The sequence below is a fragment of the Pan troglodytes genome, chromosome 13 (assembly GCF_028858775.2).
Source record: "Pan troglodytes isolate AG18354 chromosome 13, NHGRI_mPanTro3-v2.0_pri, whole genome shotgun sequence".
Classification (NCBI taxonomy): Eukaryota; Metazoa; Chordata; class Mammalia; order Primates; family Hominidae; genus Pan; species Pan troglodytes.
Window position 1 is genome coordinate 73524781 of NC_072411.2, and position 22282 is coordinate 73547062.

Genomic DNA, 22282 nt, shown 5'->3' on the forward strand with positions numbered 1-22282 from the left:
TTAATGGCTTTTCATTGCTCTTAGGATAAAAACCAATGTAGTTAGCATGGTCTGAAAGACCCTCCTTCAACTCAGTTTACTCTAGTCATGCTGTCTTTTCAGAAAACTGAGGGCCTGTTCCCTCTGTTTGGAGTCTGTTTACCCTACCTCTTCTGCCTAATTTCTATTCATATTTTATGGCCCAGCTTCAATGTCACTTTTCCACAGACCTTCCCTGATGCCCTTGTTAGATTTGCTTGCCCATCATATTTTCATTGCACCCACTGTGTCGTCTTCCTTTGTAGCACTTAGGGCAACTTAAATAAATTATTTTTGTGATCTTCTGCTTAAATAACTTATTTGGTATCATAAACTCTATGATGACAGGGAAAGAGTCTGTTTTGCTGACACCTATGACCCCAGCACTAAGCATAGTCCTTTGCACAGAGTAGATGTTCAGTATTTGTTGAATAAGAAGAGAAGGGGCTGGGCTTGGTGGTTTAGGCCTATAATCCTGCACTTTGGGAGGCCGAAGCAGGAGGATCCCCTGAAACCAGCAGTTTGAGATCAGCCTGGGCAACATAGTGAGACTTCGTCTCTACAAAAAATAAAAAATAGCCAGGCATGATGGTGGGCACCTGTGGTCTTAGCTCCTCAGGAGTCTGGGGCAGGAGGATCAGCTGAGCCCAGGAGTTCGAGGCTGCAGTGAGCTATGATTGTAGCGCTGTACTCCAGCCTGGGTAATGGAGTAAGACCCTGTCTCTTAAAAAATAAAAAACAACAAAGGGAAGTGTCTGCCTTTATTTTTTATGCTTCGTGGTAATCAGTCTACCTCTCTGGATCTATTTAATATAAGGAAGATGAAAGGATTTAATGAAATAAGATTATTTTTACACATTTTAAACTGTGGTTCCGCTTCAGTAAGCCTTACTTTTAATGTTTGTTACCACCCATATTAGTTTGAACTTAAGAAAACAAGGCCCACAAAGAGTGTATGGCCTTTTGCCAGGTTTTACAATATAAGCATTTAAAAATATTGCCACTAAAAAAACTAAGTGAATAATTTAAATTATTATTTGATCTCTTGGTCTTTGGGAACTCTGAGGTCTCCAGCACTCTCTGGACACATAGCTGCTTCTCTCTGCTGTTCTTTTTTTTTTGCATTTGAGACTTTGAGCTTGTAAAACATTGTGCTTTTGAAGCTTGTTAACAATGTAAACAGATTTCTGTGGGTGGTGAGCAAATTATTTTATTTTCTTTTAATAGGCTTGATCCATGAGGCCATTTGCACTCCAAACCCCCAAATCTTTAAATATAACCAATCCTAAGAAAAAAGAATAGTATTTTCAGTTGTAGTTTTTAAATATTAATCTATCATGAAAACTCTTAGTTTCTATTTAGGTATAGATTTCATTGCTGATTGAATTTCTTTTTAGTTAACCCTAAGTGTTGCTCATAGATATCTCATCCTACTTCAGAAATAAAAATGCAAATATCTGCTTTAATTGTTAGAGCTGAAATGTTAGAGACCTGTTACAGCATAGCAGAGGTAAGGTTCTTCAGAGTAACTTTCATTAAGCCAGTTTGGAAAATAGCTTAGGCCTGGCCAAGCTGATCATTACCTACTTCAGTGGCACCTGTTGTCACAGTTCCCACGTTTTTCTGTTTAACAGAATCTCCGAATTTGAAGGAGTTCATGGACATTTAGTGATCACTTATTAGTATTGCAGACTAATCAAGAGAACTACCTCAGTGTTACTATAATTTTTATTTGTTGAGTTTTATTTCAGTACTTAAACTTTGGCACTTTGATGGTGTTTTGAAGTCTTAGGTTCTCAGAATCCTTTTTCCCTTCTCAGAGTTTTGAAGCTAACTGAAATAGAAAATAATAGTTCTCAGCATCAGATCTCTGAAGATTTTGTCATTTTGGCCAACAGGGAGAACAATAAAGTAAGTCAAGAGTACTTTAAAATCCTTTATATATCATTGTCTTTCTATATAAGACTATAATATGCTAATATATTTGCCTTTGAGTGTAGCAGAAAACAACAGCACAGCCCTATAAAAGTCTGTACATTTTGTCTACATGGGTAGCCAGTTTTAGCCCCATGTACATTTCAGATTTAAAGAAAGTTGACTATATTGAGTTTGTCTTTTGCTGATTTCCGCTTCTTTTCTGAGTTTCCTTTTAAGTTTTTATTGATGAATTATCAACCTTTGGGTCTAATTAATTGTGCAAACTTAAATTTAATTGGGGTAATATATAAGTCTTTAAAAATCACATACCATACTTTAACTCCAGATGGTACTTTTCTTTTAGTGTATAAATTAAGACCACAAAGAAAATTATGGGGAGAGCAATTTCAAAAACAGATCCACTTTTTATTTGCTGTGCTATATACTAAGGCAAAAGTCAGGTGAATGAGGCAGCTAATCTATAATCTTTTAAATAATTTTTTTTTTGCCCATTCTGGCATTTTAGCCATTAAAAACTTTAATAAAGTATTTTTGAGCCGGGCATGGTGGCTCACACCTGTAATCTCAGCACTTTGGAAGGCCAAGGCAGACAGATTGCTTGAGTTCAGGAGTTCGAGATCACCCTGGGTGACATGGTAAAACCTGTCTCTACAAAAAGTAGAAAATTAGCCAGGCATGGTGGTGTATGCCTGTAGCCCCAGCTACTGGGGAGGCTGAGCTGGGAGGATCACTTGAGCCTGGGAGGCAGAGGATGCAGTGAGCCAAGATTGTGCCACTACAGTGAGGCAAGATCACACCACGGCACTCCAGCCTAGGCGACAGAATGAGACCCTGTCTCAAAATATGAAACGGAGGATCAGAAATCTGATTCAGAATTTTCTCAGTTGAGGAAAGAATTGTGGATGTGGGAGAAGGGTTGGTAAGTTTTACCAAATTTGTTAATACAGTTTTACCTTTGACTGCATGTAATAGAACTTGTCATATCTTTTTATTTCTTTCCATATGATAGAATGAAAATGTACTCACTGTTACAGCTTCTGGACGGGTGGTAAAAAAAAGTTTTAACCTTCTGGATGATGACCCAGAACAAGAGGTATTGCTTTGGCCAGAGATGACAAACCAAACCAGTGTGTCCTTGCATTGTGAATTTCATATTAATACTTCCCCATATCCTGGGGTAGAGGTTGGGGTTGAGGGGTTGCAGGCAGGCCAGTTGGGTGGGGTTGCGCATGCTATTTCAACCAGTGCAAACCCATCATCCTCTCTTTTCATATTGTAATTATTCTTAAAGTTTTATTTGCAGAAAAGTTGATAGGACCAAAATAATTTGAAAACACGATTAGCTTATTGTTTTGTTTTATTTTGTATTGTTTTGTTTTGTTGATGTGTATATTTTCTAGGGAAATCTCTTAAGGGAAAATTCTTGAGTTATATCCTGAGGACTTTATGGTTTTTGCCTCATTTTTTACTTGCTAGACTTGAATATGTTTGTTAATGTCCATAGTCCAGAGGAAGAGGATGTGAGGGCGTGATAAATCAGTTCAGCTCTTATCTTCAAGTTGGTTTTATGAGTCACTGAACTAATACATTTTTATCCCCTTCCTTTAAAAAGGCATTGGAAGTATTTATGAAATCAACTGATAGTGATCATGCTTTAAACATATAAACCATTGTGTAAATTCTAAATCCATTTAGACTATCTAACTATATTATTTGTAGGACCATTTTTAGGTAGAAACATTAGAGTGGCCTTCTAAGGACAGTTTTTGAACTTCTTTTAAAATAGGTTAGAGGTGGCCCAGTATGTAGCTGTTCTCAAAAAAACACACAAAAAAGTATTATTTTGGACCATACAAACCTATTGAGAACAAAGAAGAAAGCAACATACTCTGCATATAAAACTGTATTGCAGAAAGATGTACTAAAATTTCCAAAAGGTAGCATAATTCATTAAGGGGGGAGAGGTGGTAGCAAAACAGGAGATGCTCTGTATCATGAGATTAAAAGACAAAATATTTTAGCCTGTAAAGGAAAAGTTTGAAGAAATAGTGACTAAAATCTATAAAATCACAGACACCAAGGCAAGAAGTCACCCTTTGAAGTTTGACCATGGTAAGGTGAAGGCAAAAAGGAAATAACGTAAAAGTCCATTTTAATAATCAAACGTAATAAATCCATATAAATTTTTATGTCTTAAGGTGGTAAAGGCAGAAAATGTCAGTGGATTAGAGAGCAGTTTGACCAAACATAGGTGAAGAATTAGTGCATAGTGATTGAGGGAAACATGCTATGCCTGTCTTTAAAGTTGATGCCAGGCATTCAGCCAAGATGTACCTTCCTGTGGTCTATTCCTGGATGCTTGGGCACTGATCTGCTTTCCGTGCAAGGTTTCTGGAGTCTCAGGTTTTCTTCCTTGAGACACAGTTCTGGGATTTTTCTCTCTTTACCATAGCTAACCCTCTTGTCCCAGTCCTGTTCTGTGGGTTGGATTTCATTTCCTAATATTCTCCCTCAAGTATAAGCAGCCATTTTTGCTTTATTTAAAAAACCAAAAGGATTTTTTTAAAAAGATGGTAAAAAGTCATAAATAGTGTATGATGGGTTATCCGTCCTTCTAGAAATGACTGTGTTTTTCTGGTGTGAGAAATTTCAGAGCTCAGTGAGCAGTCTTTAGGTTTCAGGACCGAGCTTCATGTGTTTAGTCCTGTCCAGGAATCAGCAAACACACTTGTGAGAGGCAGCAGTTGAATACTCTTTTAAATTTAGAGAATCTCTGATTTGCTGTCACTGTAGAGAATTTCATTTATACTTTGAGATCTACATAGACTTGGTTTTGTTTATCAAATCTGTAGGATACTGCTTAACTCTTGAAAATCTTGGAGCTGGTGTTTTACTAGGCATATAAACAGATACATTTCTACCTATTATTCTTCCCATTCATTCATTCTTCTCCCATATTTTTGTAAGTAATAGAATACTTAAACTATAAATGCAGAAATAAGCCTACCTGAATAACTGGATTTTGCCCCTTTCCCTCTATTTTATCTATCTATCCCAAAGACTTTCAAAATTGTGGACTATGAAGATGAGTTAGATTTGCTTTCTGTGGTAGCTGTTACTCAAATAGATGCTGAAGGAAAAGCTCACCTGGATTTCCACTGTAATGAATATGGAACTTTACTTAAAAGCATTCCACTAGTGGAGTCATGGGATGTGGTAAGTAGAGTCCGTGGAATACAAAGTTGTAAACCTTTTCTTTATAGGTGCCATTTATTAGAACAGATGTTATTGTGTTCATGTCAGTCCAGACTCACCTATGCCAATGACCATGTGAAAGAGGTTATTGTCCTATATACAGGACAAAAGAGTACTTCTTAAGCCTTCCTCCCCTGGGCACTAGGGGATCCTTACCAGTGGCCTTAAAGATAAAACTTCATGTGTTTTCCTGAGACATGTTGTCTCTTTCCCTACCCTAGTCTTTGATTTTCTTTCAATTATAAATTTGGAAAAATTTTTTAAAATAAGAGAATATGGTAATCCCCACAATTATTTAATAGAGACCATATCTAAGCATGCGGGATTCCCAGGTACTCTTGTATACATTTGTCTGATATTTCAACTATTATAGAATGTCAAAGTTGTAAGGAACAATAGACATCATTTTATCCAGGTCTTGTTTTATCAGTGGAGAACCTGGGAAGTTTGGCAACTCATAAATGATCACACAGTGAGATAGACAATAGCAGCGTTGGCAATAGAATCTGGGTATTTAGACTCCTGGGTCCAGAGTTCTTTTTATTCTCTATATTTTGTAGAATGCCTTTTTTGTTAATAATCTGCATATCCACAAATAATGAAAAATAAACCTCTTTCTAGCAACTATTTTCTTCTAAGTGTATGTTTGAAGATCCCTAGCATAGGTACTGTGACATTTTAGTAACACAGTAGTGAATATGGCTGTGTGAAAAGGACTCCATATGATTGTGTTTTGTTACAGACATATAGCCATGAAGTCTACTTTGACAGAGACTTGGTGCTACACATAGAGCAGAAACCCAACAGAGTCTTCAGCTGCTATGTTTACCAGATGATATGTGACACTGGGGAAGAAGAAGAAACCATAAACAGAAGCTGTTAAAAAGAGTGAGATAATTGTAACCTAAGAGACTTTTAGCCAAACACCCCAGCAGCTGCGTCCAATCCATTTTATTATCTGCATGGCACATTCTCCAGTATTTTCCAAAAAAGTCTTGTGTTGACTTCAGATGACTATGACTTCTTTTTGAAACTCTTGCTGTAAAAGATGGTGAGGACTTCATTTTTTTTAAAGGTTTTTTAGAATACTGTTCCAAGAAGTTTAGTGTTTTGCAGCTTTGAGCTAGGTGGTAATGCAAATATAAAATGCTGGGAACAGGACAGGACAGAAACAGGACAGGACAGGACAGGTTAATTCCAATTGTTGAGGAGTAAGTCATTGATGGGGTGGGTCATTGATGAGTTCTTAAAGGATGGTATGGAATTTTGTTTGTTAAGGCTAGGAAAGACAGGGAGAGACAAAAGTAAACATGCAGAAAGAAATCTTATATCCTCTATACCAAACTTTGCTTAAGGATGAGAAATGAGATGTGTTATGTGAGAACATTATTTTGAGCCCAAAATGTGTCACCACAGTTTTTAAAAATCTTATATATGTATTTATATGTGTTTCATATTTGTATATAGTATCAGGAATTGGTTCTAGTTCCCAAATTATCTTTTCTTCCTTGGTTTTGTTCTCCTGGCTTGATGTTCACATTGAATATTTGTGTTTCTATATAGGCTAATGTAAAAGATTCCAAGCAAACCTTAAGTGAAATTGTTTTCTGATTTGCATCCTGTTTAGCTCTTAATGTATCTAAGGATGTTCTCATCTCACCATTCTACTCATTTAGTGAGTTTTCTGATCTTGTTTAGGCAATATTTGCATACTTATGCAATAAGATAAAGGTACCCTTGCCTGCAGTAGTTCTGTTTCCTGTAGAAGAGTGGATAAAGTGTCCCAGAAGAAGTTCTTACTAGCTTGGGAGTTGCCTGATTAACCAGAGAAAATTTTTGGCTTACTTATGGAACAAGCATTATTTCTTCTTTGTTAGGAAAGATCTAAATATGATCCTTGACTTTTAATAATCATTCTTTAGAATGTTAAATAAAGGCAACCCAAGTAAAGGGAGAAAATGTTTCTTTGTGCTTCCTGTTTGAGAAATTCAGTTGCTTCCATTTCGCATGTTCTGCACATTTATCCGATGTAACCTCAAAAGAATAACTGGTAATAAGGGAAGGAAACAGCAGCAACAATCATTGCTGATTCAAGTTTAAGGTTAAAATATGGAATTTTTAGCTTGGATGATTTATATTAAAATCTTTCCATTTTTTTTTTCAGTTTTGGCTTGATGCCATGTTAAGAATGATGTGAATTCTTCCCAGTTCTGCCCTGGTGCTAGACATTGCCCCATACTTTCAATTAGACACTAGCTGTATCTAAATAGTCCCACTCAGTAAACTTACATCTTGAAAAACAACACCAGTAAGAGGCCAGTGAAAGTACTAAAGAAAGAAACCAATGTCGTGTGAGTTTCAAAGCAGCTGCAATGCTGTGTAAAAGTAGAATGTTCATTCTCCATTTCCAAGAGTGTTTCAGAATAGGATGTCTTAAGACTTCAGTCATGTCAGAGATTTTTTTTTTAGGTGATTATTGAGTTTCTCCTTCTCCTTTAAGTCATCACCTTCCTTTTATGAAATGATAGTAAGGAACTCGTCTATTCTGAAAGGCATTTGAGAAATAGCTGAATTCCTGGCTGCTTTTTTGCTGGGGGTAGAGGGTGGAATACTTCTGGTCTAGATATAACTTACCACTAAGAAACCCCCAGTATGTCACCACTGCCTAAATCTAACTATACCAGGGTCCAAATGCCATCCAGGCCAGGCAGGAAATATACCTCATGTGAAAGACAGTAAGGAGTTGTGGGCAGTGTAACAAACAGGAGAGCTATGCCCCAACTAAAAGGAGCAGCTGCTACTGCTTAGTTTCAGCCAGTTGCAACAGTATGTGGGAATGTAGGCTGCATGGTTGTTAAAAAGATAGATGGTAAAAAGATGCCAGAAGATACAGAAGATAGCAAAGAATGTGGGGAATTCGGATACCACACATAGCGAGAGACAATGAAGCATGCTTCCCAGCTCGCCAGAGTGTCACACAGCTGCTCATTCTGCCACGTGCCAGACATTAATGTCTTCCTGCCCTACCTAAACCCCCTCTTTACCTGATATTTTAATTCGAGACTCTAGCTACATGCCCACCTACTTAACAGGTACTAGTGACAGGTACAAAACATTATGGGTAACAATTCTGAGTGTTTAATGCAAGCCCAGGTGAAGCAGGGTAGCTTCCATCAGCAGGTACAGACGTTACGCTGAAAAGAGGTGCATTCTACATTGCACTCCTGGATCTAAGTTTCTGTATTCTCAGAGCATCAATGCAGCAAGCTTATTGTTCCTCAATTTTTTACAACATTTATCACAACTCTGGGAGAAAACAAAACAAATCTTATCCTATTTACTATTTGTGCTACCTAGTGAGGAGATACTGCTCTGTTTAGACAAATTAAGACACTTCACATTCTTCCACCAATTGAAAGTTTTGTATCTTACAGTTCTTTTTTAAAATAATATATTTATTGAGCACTTTCTATCTACTAGTCACTGTGATACAGTATAAGTAAAATGGGTTGTCTCATTTAATATTCAGAATAACCACATGAAGTATGAACTGCCATTATCTTTCCCCTTTGTACAAATGAGGAAAGTGAGGCTCACAGAAGTTAATTGGCCCAGGGTCCCACAACTAGTCAGTGCAGAGGTGGGAAACATAACCAGATTTGTTCGGCATGAACTTGTGCCAAATTTCCTCCAAAGCTCTCAAAAGGCAAGGCATGTTATTTTATCCCAATTTAGCATACCAACAACTATAATACTAGATATGTAGGAAAGTGCTTAATAATCGTTTTTTACTGATGATTCAGTGTCTAAATTTTGAACAAATTTGGGTAAGATACAAGTCACACATAAATTGACAGAAAATGTAGTTCTTCATTCAATGGTTAGCAGTCATTAAAAGGTACTTTCCCTTTGTTTGTGGTGATAATCAGTATTAGTAGTTTTCATATTATTTGGCTTCCATATTAATAATTTTTATATTTTCTTCTCCTTCTTACCATGTTTACTTATATCATCCATCTTTTAGAATCCCAGGGAGCTAATTTCTGGTCCCTGTGTTGCTATCAAATCTGTATCTTGCAGAAAGAATAATTTATTTCAAACAAGGGACATACAATAGAAAGATAAGACCTACTGAGGTCTTTTTCCCATCATTTTATTATGAAAAATGTTCAAACATACAGTAAAGTTGAAAGAATTTTATAGTAAATACTGACCACGGGGATTCTACATCTTACTCTACTTGTTTTATTATTTTCCTATCCAGCGTACTTTTTGATGGATTTCAAAATAAATTGCAGTTGCTGATATACTTCCCCCTAGTACTTCAACTGCAGATTATTAACTAGAGTTTAGTATTTATTTAGTTTTTAAATTTTTTTGATTTAAGATTTACCTGCAATAAAATGCACAAATCTTAAGTATAAATTTACTGAGTTCTTGCAGACATATACACCTGTGTAACCCAAACCCTTTCCAAAATTTAGAACATTGCAATCATCTTCAGAAAGTTTCCTAAATCCCTCTCCCAGTCTATCCCCTCCCCACCCCTCAGGTATAATTACTGTTCTCATTCTTTTATATCAAAGGTTAAATTTACCTGTTCTAAACTTCATATAAGTGAAATTATACAGAATGTAATGCTTCTTTCACTTAGCATGTTTTTGAGATTTATTCATGTTGTTGCATGTGTCAGTGATTCATTTCTTTTTATTGCTGAGTATTCTTTTGTATGAATATATCACAGTTTGTTTTTTTATCTTTCTGTTGATGGACACTGGGCTCTTTCTGCTTGTTTTTTACTGTTATGAATAAAGCTGCTATGAACATTCTTAGACAATTCTTTTGTGAACATATGTCTTTATTTCTCTTGGGTAAATATCTGGGGATGGAATTTTCGGGTCCTTGGATAGGTGTATGTTTAGTTTAATAAGAAACTGCCAGACCTTTTCCCCAAAGGATTGTACGATTTTACATGCTTGCAGCAATGTGGGAGACTTCCACTTGCTCCACACATTCTCCAACATTTGTGGTTGTTAGTCTTCTTTATCTTAGTATTTATGCTGGGTGTGTAATCATTTCTAGTTGATACTCAGATTGTTTCTACTTGTGGTTAGCAACCCTCTTGTCAACTTGACCTCCTTCCTTCCCCAGGAACTGCTGAAAACATTCTTTGTGATAATAGTTAAGATACCCCAAAACTCAGCTTGAATTATTCTTTCTCAAACATGGGATACATTGCTCATCAAAGAACCCTGATTCCTTTAATGGAGATCATAGTTGGGAACAACCTGGGTTCTAAGGGCACGTGTTCCACCGTTTCACATTACTACTGGAACTGGACAAAATGGCACTAGAGAAGAGGTCACAACAATCATTATAATAAAAGCAGAAAGGTGACTTTTTTCTTCAAAAGTTATGAGTTCATGTTATCACGTACATGATAACAGGTGAAATCAGGTGAATTTTTTTTCTCTAATATGAGAGCATATTAAACAAGCTGTATCCTTTTCTCACTAACTGTAGTATTCTAGGCCGGATATGTTGTGATAGCAAATTAGTATATTCAAATTTTAGAGGTGCACAAAATTTCAGAAGTATTTATTTATTTATACGCTTTTTGATTCTCAATTCAAGTGTCTTAGAATTTGTGCCAAAGTTTGCAGGTTCAATTCCTTTCCTCATTATAACCTGAGTCCTATAGAAGGGTGAAGGTGGAAAGGAGGGGGACTCTCAGCCTCCTATATAGGCACATTAAAAAACACCATGCTGTGAACACTAAGCTCTCAGATAGAACCCACTGAGATTAACAGACAATAGCAAGGAAAGGGAGGATTGAGATCAGCAATAGCCTGTAATATTTGTCTGATACTCTCCTTTAATTCTTTGTTTTCATGAATACAAGTGTTATTCCTGATTAGAGGCAACACTGAATTTTAGTTTCATAAAGAATTTTGGCTACACTTTTTTTTCTCAGAAAAACCAACTTTGTAAAGGTGGTAAATCCAATAAAAAGATGTCAGCAAATAAAATCAAATTATTACTTAGAATTATCAGAGATCTTTAAATTTTCTTTATAGACTTATTAAAGTATAATTGACATGCAGTAAACACTTTTTTTTGGAGACAGAATCTCGCTCTGTCACCCAGGCTGGAGTGCAGCAGCACGATCTCAGCTCGCTGCAACCTCTGCCTCTCGGGTTCAAGTGATCCTCCCACTTCAGCCTCCAGAGTAGCTGGGAGTATAGGCACCACCACACCCAGCTTATTTTTGTATTTTTAGGAGAGATGTGGTTTCACCATGTTGGCAAGGCTGGTCTCGAACTCCTGACCTCAACTGATCTGCCTGCCTGGGCCTTCCAAAGTAAACTGCATGTATTTAAAGTATACAATTTGATAAGTTTTGCCACGAAACTATCACCACAATCAAGATAAAGGACATACCCATTACCCAAAAAGTTTTTTTCCTGCACCTTTGTGATCCCTCCCTTCTGCCCCTCTGTCCCCACTTCCCAAGACAACCTTGGATCTGTTTCTGTAACTTCAGGTTAGTTTGTGTTTTCTAGAATTTTATATAAATGAAATAAAACAGTAAGTATTTTTATTTGCTGGCTGCTTTCATTCAGTACAGTTATTTGGAGATTCATCTGTATTGCATGTATCAATAGATCATTCCTTTTTATTGTGGAGTAATCTCCATTGTATGGATATGTCTGCAGTTTGTTTATACTGTTGCCTTTCATGGACATTTCAGTTGTTTCCAGTTTGGGCTACTACAAATGAAGCTACGAGGTATAATTATTTGTATGGACATACGCTTTATGTTGGGTAAATACTGAGGAGGGAATGGCTGGCTCCTATGTTAGGTGTATGCTTAACTTTTTAAGAAGTTTCCAAACTGGTTTTCCAAAATGGCTGTACCACTTCATATTCCCATTATCAGTATATGAGAGTTCTAGTTGCTTCATATCTTTGCGAGCACTTGATATGGCCAATCTTTTTAATTGTGTATGGGTGTATATATATATATATATATATTACATATATGAAATTGTTTTTATGATCTCAGGACCCTGGATTTTTTTTTTAATTTTAGACATTCTAATAGGTAGTAGCATCTCAATGTGGTTTAAATTTACATTTCCCTTTTGACCAATAATGATAAGCACATTTTCATGTTTATTTGTTGTGTGTATATCTTTTTGATGACATAGTGAAATCTTCTGTACTTATTTTTCTTTCTTTATTTTGAGACGGAGTCTCGTTTTGTCACCCAGGCTGGAGTGCAGTGGCTCAATCTCAGCTCATTCCAGCCTCCACCTCCCGGACTCAAGAGATTCTCGTGCCTTAGCCTCCCAAGTAGCTGGGACGACAGGTGTGCACCATCATGCCCAGCTAATTTTGTATTTCTAGTAGAGATGGGGTTTCACCATGTTGGCCAAGCTGGTCTCAAACTCCTAACCTCAAGTGATCCACTCACCTTGGCCTCCCAAAGTGCTGGAATTACAGGTGCCTAGCCAAAATCTTCTGCACTTAAAATAGAGAGAGAGAGAGAGACTTACTATGTTATGTTGCCCAGGCTGTTCTCAGACTCCTGGGCTCAAGCAATTCTCCCACCTCAGTCTCCCGAAGTGCTGAGATTACAGGTGTGAGCCACTGCACCCGGCCAAAGACACAAATACTAACAGACTCAAATTATTTTCTTCCCAGGACTTACAACCTTGGAGAAGCTCTGGGCATGTTGCCAGCCTCTCCCAGTCTTATCTCAGTTCAGAAGGATCATATACTGAATAAAATTATATCAGAAATACTTCATATCTAAAGTAGTATGTCTAAATTATGTCTAAAGTTAGTTAATACCTGCTCTGACCTAGTTAATGCCTTGAACCTATTTTAGTTCAATGTACTTTGAAACCTTGGATCACCATGGAAGTGATGAAACTTCTAGTTAACAAAATTCATAAAAGTAACAGTCGGTGAAAGTGAAATTCATACTCAGGACACTCTACCTGCCAAGATAATATGCATCTATAAATTGACCTCTTAAATGAAATTTTCAAAAGAAAATTACCAATAATTTAGCAATTTTTTTTGCCATATAGCATTTACCAGCAAATGCTCTGTAACAAATGTTTTATGGCTCAATTAAGTATTTTTTATTTTCTCTTAAAAGGGTATGTGCTCAAGTAGACAACCGTTTTTGAATCCTATTCTAAACACGACTTGTGTTTTTGAAAAGCACAAGCTCCAAAGGCACAGCTTTTCAAGTTTTACCTGTTAGAGCAACAAGACTAGTTAAAGCATGTTAAAAGAATTACACTTTAAAAGCCATTATAACACTTCATTTTCCTGTCTCTGATCTGTCTGCCTCTCTTTAAAGAGCAAAACCAGTGAGAAGTAAAGGAATTCCCAACCCCAACCTCATCTAAAACCTCAGCTGTTACACAACGTCTACTTGAGGATGTGCTGAATCCAGTGTAGACTTGAAGAAGTCCTTCGGCCTCACTGCCACACCTAATAGAACATCCCAAATGTCCCATTCCCAGAGTTTGTCTTGGTCTGCCCTACCAGCTGGACTCATGATCCAGTAGTTTCCTGTTTCAATTTCTGTAGAAAGTCTTGAGTGCCTCTGCCCCTCTGGAGTGATCATATAATTTATTGTCCAAACTCAGACACTTTTGAAAGTGAAAGGAGATACCAATAATCATTATGTCTGGACAACAGGCACAAACCAAGCCTATTCTGAGCAAAAGGGGGCATATGGTCACCCTAGCTAGAGTTAATAAAAGTAACCAGGAAATCGTAAATCTGCCCATTTACAGATTATTATTTCTTTTCAATCTGGTATGCCAGACTTCCCATAATGAATCAAGGGGGTAATGGACATAGTCCATTGAAACAATTTTCCATTTTTATCTATAAGCCATTTACAATCCCCTCTGCCAAGGGTGGTCCTATTGCTACCCTGGTATTCCTGGATCATATTTTCTCTTGCAGTTTATCTATGTCTCCCTCAAATTAACCTAGCCATTAAGGTCTGCTGTCTTTGTATTAGTCTCACTTCCGACACCAATTTGTACTGTCAAACAGGAAAGTGATATAAAGTAATATAAAAACACTAACAGACAGGATGGGAAACATTTCCGTAATAGAAAAGTACATGAAATGTACAGAGATGATCCCAAAAATGATGGAACAACACAGCATGCTGGAGGCACAGGGTTTACAAATTCTCACAAGGATATATAGCTGACGATGTTACCCGTTACACACAGTGATGTTCATCCAGGCATGAGCTACTCAATTTTGCTCCGTTATAGGGAATTTTATACTTTCCTGGTTCTAGAGACTCTTTAAGTGCCACCTGTTGAGGTACAACTAATACAAAGCAATCTCAGCACATGCCTCAGTTTTTACTGTGAGACTACATAAGATGAAGCATAATTTCCTAGTTTTTTGTTTTTTTTTTTTTTGAAACAGAGTCTTGCTCTGTCACCCAGGCTGGAGTGCAGTGGCGCAATCTCGGCTCACTGCAAGCTCCTCCTCCCAGGTTCACGCCATTCTCCTGCCTCAGCCTCCCGAGTAGCTGGGACTACAGGCGCCCGCCACCATGCCTGGCTGATTTTTTGTATTTTTAGTACAGAAGGGGTTTCACCATGTTAGCCAGGATGGTCTCGATCTCCTGACCTCGTGATCCACCTGCCTCAGCCTCCCTAAGTGCTGGGATTACAGGCGTGAGCCGCCGTGCCCAGCCCTAATTTCCTAGTTTTAATATCCCTTAGCAGGCCTAGACTTCCCCATACCTGTCTGGAGTCCATTTCTACGAGTCCAATGTTGCCAGGTCTTGCCATTTTTTTTAATGGTAGAAATCTTGATTTATGTTAAATGTTCCAGTTTTTTAAATGACAGCCCTTAATTAGAATCTTAAAATATTGCACAAGCCAAACAAAATTAACCTGCAGGCTCATGACTTCTCTCCAATATACTCATGGGCTGTATCCCTAGCAAGGGCCAAGTATGTTTATTTCTAAACCTCTTTTTGCCAGTTATGTGTGTTATTATAATTATATATTTATGACTTTAACCCATGAAATGTGATTAAAAATTTGCTTTTTCTTTTAAAAAGATTGAGAACTTTGGAAAGACTCGCTAAAATCAGGTCACTAGAAATTGCTGTCAAATGCAGTGTGTTCAAAATAATTGTAAAAGATTGAGAGATGTCTTAGCTTGGGTGCTCCCAAAAGGAGAGCCTGAGGCAAAAGCTTATATGCTACCTCCTTGGTAAGGAGTGAAATCTCAGAGAGCAAAAATGGGGGGTCAGCAGAGTGAAGCAGATCCAGAAGGAAACCCAATATGAGGATGTGACATCAAGCTGGCCACCAATAAATGCAATGAAATGCTTAATCTCATGGTCACACCTCTGAGAAATCACATAAACCACACCTCCAAACAGTATGTGTGAGATGGGTTGGGAAGAATTTATGATTCCTCAGCTCTTATCTGCCACTCCTCAAAGATTCACCCCAGAACATAATCTCTCCTGAATTTTCAGATTGCCCAAGGCAGAATTCACCTTGACATCAGTGGACAGGAAGCAAGGAGGACTCAGAGCAACATGACGTACATGAAGTACTGTTGGCTTGGCAGGTTGTGCCAGCAGGGAGTTCAGAGTCCACACAGAACAGTCTTGGTAGCGGTGGCTGGAACAAGAGAATAGTGAGGCCAAGAAGATCAGAATTAATGCAAGCTGTTTGATAAAAGAGGTAAATGAAAAAAAACTTGGATCCTGGGCTCAGATTTCTTCATATGTGTCTTTGAGTTCTGATCCACTGTAAAAATAACAATTCTTGAGGCCAGGCGCGGTGGCTCATGCCTGTAATCCCAACACTTTGGGAGGCCAAGGTGGGAGGATCAGGAGGTCAGGAGTTAGAGACCAGCCTGGCCAACATAGTGAAACTCTGTACTAAAAATACAAAAATTAGCCAGGCGCGTGCCTGTAGTCCCAGCTACCCAGGAGGCTGAGGCAGGAGAATCACTTGAACTCGGGCAGTGGAGGTTGCAGTGAGCCGAGATCACGCCACTGTACTCCAGCTTGGGCAACAGAGTGAGACTTCATCTCAAAAAAAAAAAAAAAAAAAGAAAAGAAAAAAAGAAGTCACTGAACGTGTAACATGCAATAATGAGAGAAGGCCTCTGGCAGCACTGCAATCCACTGTCTCTCCCAATAGGGCATAACACGGGTGAGGAACGCCACAGATGCCGCTGGAATTGTGCTGAAAGAGCTAAATAGGCAAAGTTCTTTGGGTGTTTTCCACCTCCTGGTGGCCGTGGATGGAATCAATGCTCTTTGGGGAAGGACCGCTCTGAAAAGAGAAGATAAATGCCTGATTGCCCCAGAGGAATTAGCACTTGTTTCACAACCTGAGAAAAATGATGAAAAATGATTGGCATGGAGGTGCCATTGTGTTGACTTTGAACCAGACTGGGTCTCTCTTTAAGCCCCGGAAAGCCTATCTGCTCCAGGAGTTGCTGGTAAAGGAAAGATTTGATGCCCTGGATCCCTTTATTCCCATCCTGGTTTCCAAATATAACCCAAAGGAATTTGAAAGTCGTATTCAGTATTGTTTGGAAAACAATTGGCTTTAACATGAGAAAGCTCATACAGAAGAGAAAAAAGAGCTGCTGTTCTTAAGTAAGGCAAACCCCTCGCTGCTGGAGTGGTGCTGTGCCTACCTCTAAGCCACAATCACAATATGCGAGGAAGACAATGGACATCTGCTTTAGGCTGAACCCAGTGAGATGAGGAAGTCTGGCAGTATACAGGAAGAGGAGCCAGGCCCTTGTACCTATGGGGGATTGGACAGGACTGCAGTTGGCGCTGGACCTGCATTAAAATGGGTTTCACTGTGAACATGTGACGAGATATTCCCTTGTTCCAGAAACTTATATGGGTTTACTGGATGTGGTTTTTCACATTTAAGATAATTATGGCTCTTTTCCTAAAAAATAAAGTATCTGTCTAAAAAAAAAAAATTCTGCTGAGGCGAGCAGATCACAAGGTCAGGAGTTTGAGACCAGCCTGCCCAGTATGGTGGAAACCCGTCTCTACTAAAAATACAAAAATTAGCCAGGCGTGGTGGTGCACCTGTAGTCCCAGCTACTCAGGAGGCTAAGGCAGGAGAATCGCTTGAACCCAGAAGGCAGAGGTTGCAGTGATCTGAGATTGCACCACTGCACTCCAGCCTGGGCAACAGAGCGAGATTCTATCACAAAAAAAAAAAAAAAAAAAAAAAAAAAAAAAAAAAAAGGTAGGGCACGGTGGCTCACGCCTGTAATCCCAGCACTTTGAGAGGCCGAGGTGGGTGGATCACAAGGTTAGGAGTTTAAGACCAGCCTGGCCAATATGGTGAAACCCCCGTCTCTACTAAAAAAATACAAAAATTAGCTGGGTGTGGTGGCGGGCACCTATAGTCCCAGCTACTCAGGAGCTGAGGCAAGAGAATCTCTTGAACCTTGGAGGTAGAGGTTGCAGTGAGCCCAGATCGAGCCACTGCACTCCAGCCTGAGCGACAGAGCAAGACTCTGCCTTACTGCTTTTTTTATAATACAATACTGTTATTGAGCTCTGATTCCTATACCATAAAATTCACCGTTTCAAAGTATACAATTCACAGAGGAAGTGGGGCTACTTGGAGTTGGCACAAATTCTCTGCTTCTACCAGCTCCACCATGTCAAAGCTTTCCTTTAAGATCACTCTGACGTCCGACCTGCGGCTGCTGTACAAAGTACTCAGTGTTCCTCAAAGTACACCTTTCACAGCAGTCTTAAAGATTGCAGCAGAATAATTTAAAGTCCTGCTACAACAAGTGCAATTACTGCCAGTGATGGAATATAAATAAATTCTGCACAGACTGCTGGTTCAGAACTACAAAGTATGCCTGGAGATTATGTTGGAAGGTAATATCTGTTACTTGAAAGTATGATTACTTTTCAGAATAAATAATGCTAATTTTTTTTAAAGTGTAGAATTCAGTGGTTTTTAGTGTATTCACAAAGGTGTGCAACCGTCATCACTATATAATTCCAGAACATTTTATAGCCCCAAAAGAAACCCTGTACACATTAGCAGTCACTCTCATGCCCCTCTCCCCACAACTTCTGGCAACCACTAATCTACTTTCTGTCTCCATGGATTTGCCTATTCTTGACATTTCATATAAATGAAATCACACAAAATGTGACCTGTTGTGTCTGGCTTCTGTCACTTAGCATAATGTTTTCAAAATATCATCCATGCTGTAGCATGTATCAGAATTTCATTTTTTTCTGTCCAAATGATATTCTACTTTATGAATGTATCACATTTTGTGTGTATGTGTCACATCCATTCATCTGTTTATGGATATTGGATAATTTTCATATTTTAGTTATTATCAATAATGCTGCTGTAGGCCAGACACAGTGGCTTATACCTGTAATCTCAGCACTTTGAGAGGCCAAGGCAGGAGGATCACTTGAGGCCAGGAGTTCAAGACCAGACTGGACAACACAGCAAGACCCTCTTTCTAAATAAAATAATAATACCACTGCTGTAAACATTTATATACAAGTTTGTGTGTAGACATATGTTTTCAATTCTCCTGGGTAAATACTTAGAATGAAATCAATGGCCATTTGGTAACTATGTTTAACTTTTTGAGCAACTGCCAAACTGTTACACCATTTTACATTCCCAGCAGCAAGGTATGAACGTTTCAATTCCTCCAAATCCTTGCCAACACTTGTTATTTTCCGTTTTTTGATTATAGCTATCGTAGTTGGTATGAAGTGGTATTTCATTATGGTTTTGATTTGTATTTCCCTAATGGCTAAGCATTTTGAGCATCTTCTCATGTGTTTATTGGCTATTTGTATATCTTCTTTGGAGAAATATCTGCTCAAATCTGTGGGCAATTTTTAATGGGATGGTCTTTTTGTTGTTGAGTTGTAACAATTTTTTAATATACTCTGGTTACAAACTTCTTATCAGATATGTAGTTTGCAAATATTTTCTCTCATTTTGTGGGTTGTCTTTTTCTCGATGGTGTTCTTTGAAGCACAAAAAGTTTTAATTTTGGTAAAGTCTGATTCATTTTTTAAATTTTGTTACTTATTTTTTCATGTCATATTTAAGAAACAACTGTCTAAGTTCACAAAGACTTACTCCTATGTGTTCTTCTAAGAGGATTCAGTTAGCTCTTACCTTTACATTATTTTAATCTATAATCTTGGAACGAATGGAATTTAATGTTAACACTATTTACTTTCTTACTCCCTCCTTCTATTACGCAGGAAACAAATGGCAGTTTGATTCTAAGTGTATTCACTAACACAAGGCTGGGGACTGCCCCATGAGGGATGAGCATGAGGGCCATAAGAGATATTGCTGGGAGCCCACTTTGAAACAGGAGTTGGTGACAGAAGCAAGCCCCAGCCACTGGCCTCACTTAGAGCTGGAGGAACAAGATTTTATCCAGTCCTAAGAGGAAGTATGGGAGAAACACAAAGATACTGCCAACACACCAGTACAGGCTCACTGAGAGGGGCTATCTATTCTATAATACTTAAGCATATTTCCCCAACCTTCAGGTGGATATGGTTTTCATATGCTCCTACAGTAAGTGACTGCACATTGTATGATGCTATGAAATTAATACCTGTTATTTTATAAATGTTGACACTACTAGGTGACAGCAAAATAGTGGCTATGTTATTAGCTTGTATGCACTTCTGAGCAATTGTTAACCTTTTCAGCCTTTGAACCTATCAGAATTTCGTCAATGTGCTGTGATAAATATTTGTTATCATTTTGAACTTAATAGACTACATACAAGTGTTTAAGAAGGCTTTTGAGTCCTCACAGAGTAATAACTACACCACAGAGTAATAACTACTATAATAATAACTACATTACAAAATAATAACTGCTATATTTAGACACAATGACCTGTGTGGCTATTTCATGACTTTGATCACTGAACTCAGTAGGTGCTCTCTATCAGCAAAAAAAAAAAAGAAAAAAGAAAAAACCAGAAGTCAATTGTGCTTTTAATGATGTAGGAATAAAACAAAATGCATTTTAATAACTATTGATACCTGCTAGAAGATATGTATATTAGATAGGGAGATGTAGCTAAAAAGTAGAATTTCCACATCAAAGAATACTATGATTATATACAGACTGATGAAGCAAAACTATTTTCATCTGTGCTGATGTTACTTTAAAATTCTGTTAAATAAGAAATCCCGTATTTAGGTGTGTTCAGAAGTGCATAGTCCCTGACAGTCATTCTGAGAATGTCATTTGGGTTATGGTACTGCAGTTAATGTGTTTAAATACCTAGAACATGTAATACTCATCTTTGAAGTCTTGAAAAATATATTGGCAATTCAAAGAGAATCCACAGATTTATCAGGAAGGAGCAGAATTGGCACATAGTTCTTTTTAGCATAACTGCCCAGACTCATGAAGGTCTATGAATGAACTACACTGCAGGATAGGGAAATGTCTTAATGCGGCAGCTATCCAAGATGTGCAAAGCAGCTGGAAATGCCCCACTTGGGACTGGACTGTTTCAGGATATAACTGAGGACAGGAAACCTGGGGATCACAGTTCGGTGGAGCTCCTTGGCCTCACGATCAGCATCACAAAGGAAGGAACCTGGTTTGAAATGGTTTCTGACAGCATAATTCCTAAAGTTGGGCCTTTATCTCAGGAAAGAGGTCTAGATCTCTTCAAAGAACCTGGACAGGCACAGTGGCTCATGCCTGTAATCCCAGCAATGTGGGAGTCCGAGGTGGATGGATCACTTGAGGTCAGGGAACCAACCTGGCCACAATGGTGAAACCCCGTCTCTACTAAAAATACCAAAAAATTAGCCTGGCGTGGTGGCACACACCTGTAATCTCAGCTACTTGGGAGGCTGAGGCAGAAGAATTGCTTGAACCTGGGAGGCAGAGGTTGCAGCGAGCCGAGATGGTGCCACTGCACTCCAGCCTGGGCAACAGAGCGAGACTCTGTCTCAAAAAAACAAAACAAAACAAAAAAACAAAGACTCAAGAATTACTGTGAACCACCTTGTCCCAGTGTCACTTAGATGTACTGTAGCAGGGTACCTCAAAGTTAATTTGCTGTATGGTCACTGGCAAAGAAAATACACACACACACACACACACAACACACACACACACATACACACACAAGTTCATTTGCAATTACAAAATTCAAAATGTTCAAAAATGAAAAGTAAATCACCCTCTCACCCTCTTTCTCGGTCTGTTTCTGAACTCTCTAGGTTTGTTCTTGCATTACTATAAAGAAATATCTGAGGCTGGGTAATTTATAAAGAAAAAAGGTTTAATGGCTCATGGTTCTGCAGGCTGTACAAGCATGGTGCCAGCATTGCTCAGCTTCTGGTGAGGCCTCAGGAAGCTTCCAATCATGGCAGAAGGTGAAGAAGGAGCAGGCACATCACAGGGTAAGAGGGGAGTAAGAGTGGAGGGGGAGGTGCCACATGCTTTTAAACAACCACATCTTGTGTGAATTAACTGAGCAAGAACTCACTTATCACCAAGGGGATGGTGCAAAACCATTCATGAGGGATGGGCCCCCATGACCTAATGGCCTTTCACCACGCTTCACCTCCAACATTGGGAATCACATTTCAACATGAGATTTGGAGGGGACAAACACCCAAACCATATTATCTCTCTTCCTGAGCCTTATCTTTTACATTTAGAGCTACAATCCACCTAGAATTGTTTTCATCTATAATGTGAAATGGGGACTAACTCTTCCTTGCCTTCATAAAAAATTTCCATTAGGCTAGGCATAGGGACTCATGCCTATAATCGCAGTACTTTGGGAGGCCAAGGCGGGAGGATCACTTGAGCCCAGGAGTTCAAGACCAGCCTGGGAAACATAGTGAGACTCCGTTTCAAAAAAAAAAAAATAGTTTATTAGTCCAGCATCATGCACACCACCTTTGTCATAAATCAGTTCTCTACATATGGGTTCTGTTCTATCGGTTTAT

General features: G+C 38.5%; 1 protein-coding gene across 7 annotated transcripts in view; it reads left to right on the forward strand.

Moving 5' to 3' along the window:
• Positions 1 to 10048, forward strand: part of DCAF17 (DDB1 and CUL4 associated factor 17) — a 50888-nt gene extending 40840 nt beyond the window's left edge. For 6 of the 7 annotated variants that reach the window (XM_063790565.1, XM_009443735.4, XM_515899.8 and 3 more), the window contains 4 exons: positions 1839 to 1929; positions 2966 to 3049; positions 5017 to 5172; positions 5954 to 10048. In XM_063790565.1, the coding sequence (XP_063646635.1) occupies positions 1839 to 1929; positions 2966 to 3049; positions 5017 to 5172; positions 5954 to 6094 (472 nt within the window). In that variant the 3' untranslated portion in view covers positions 6095 to 10048. The remainder of the gene's footprint in view (positions 1 to 1838; positions 1930 to 2965; positions 3050 to 5016; positions 5173 to 5953) is intronic. The other variant, XM_016950020.4, reaches the window with a different exon arrangement.
• Positions 10049 to 22282: the final 12234 nt, after the last annotated feature.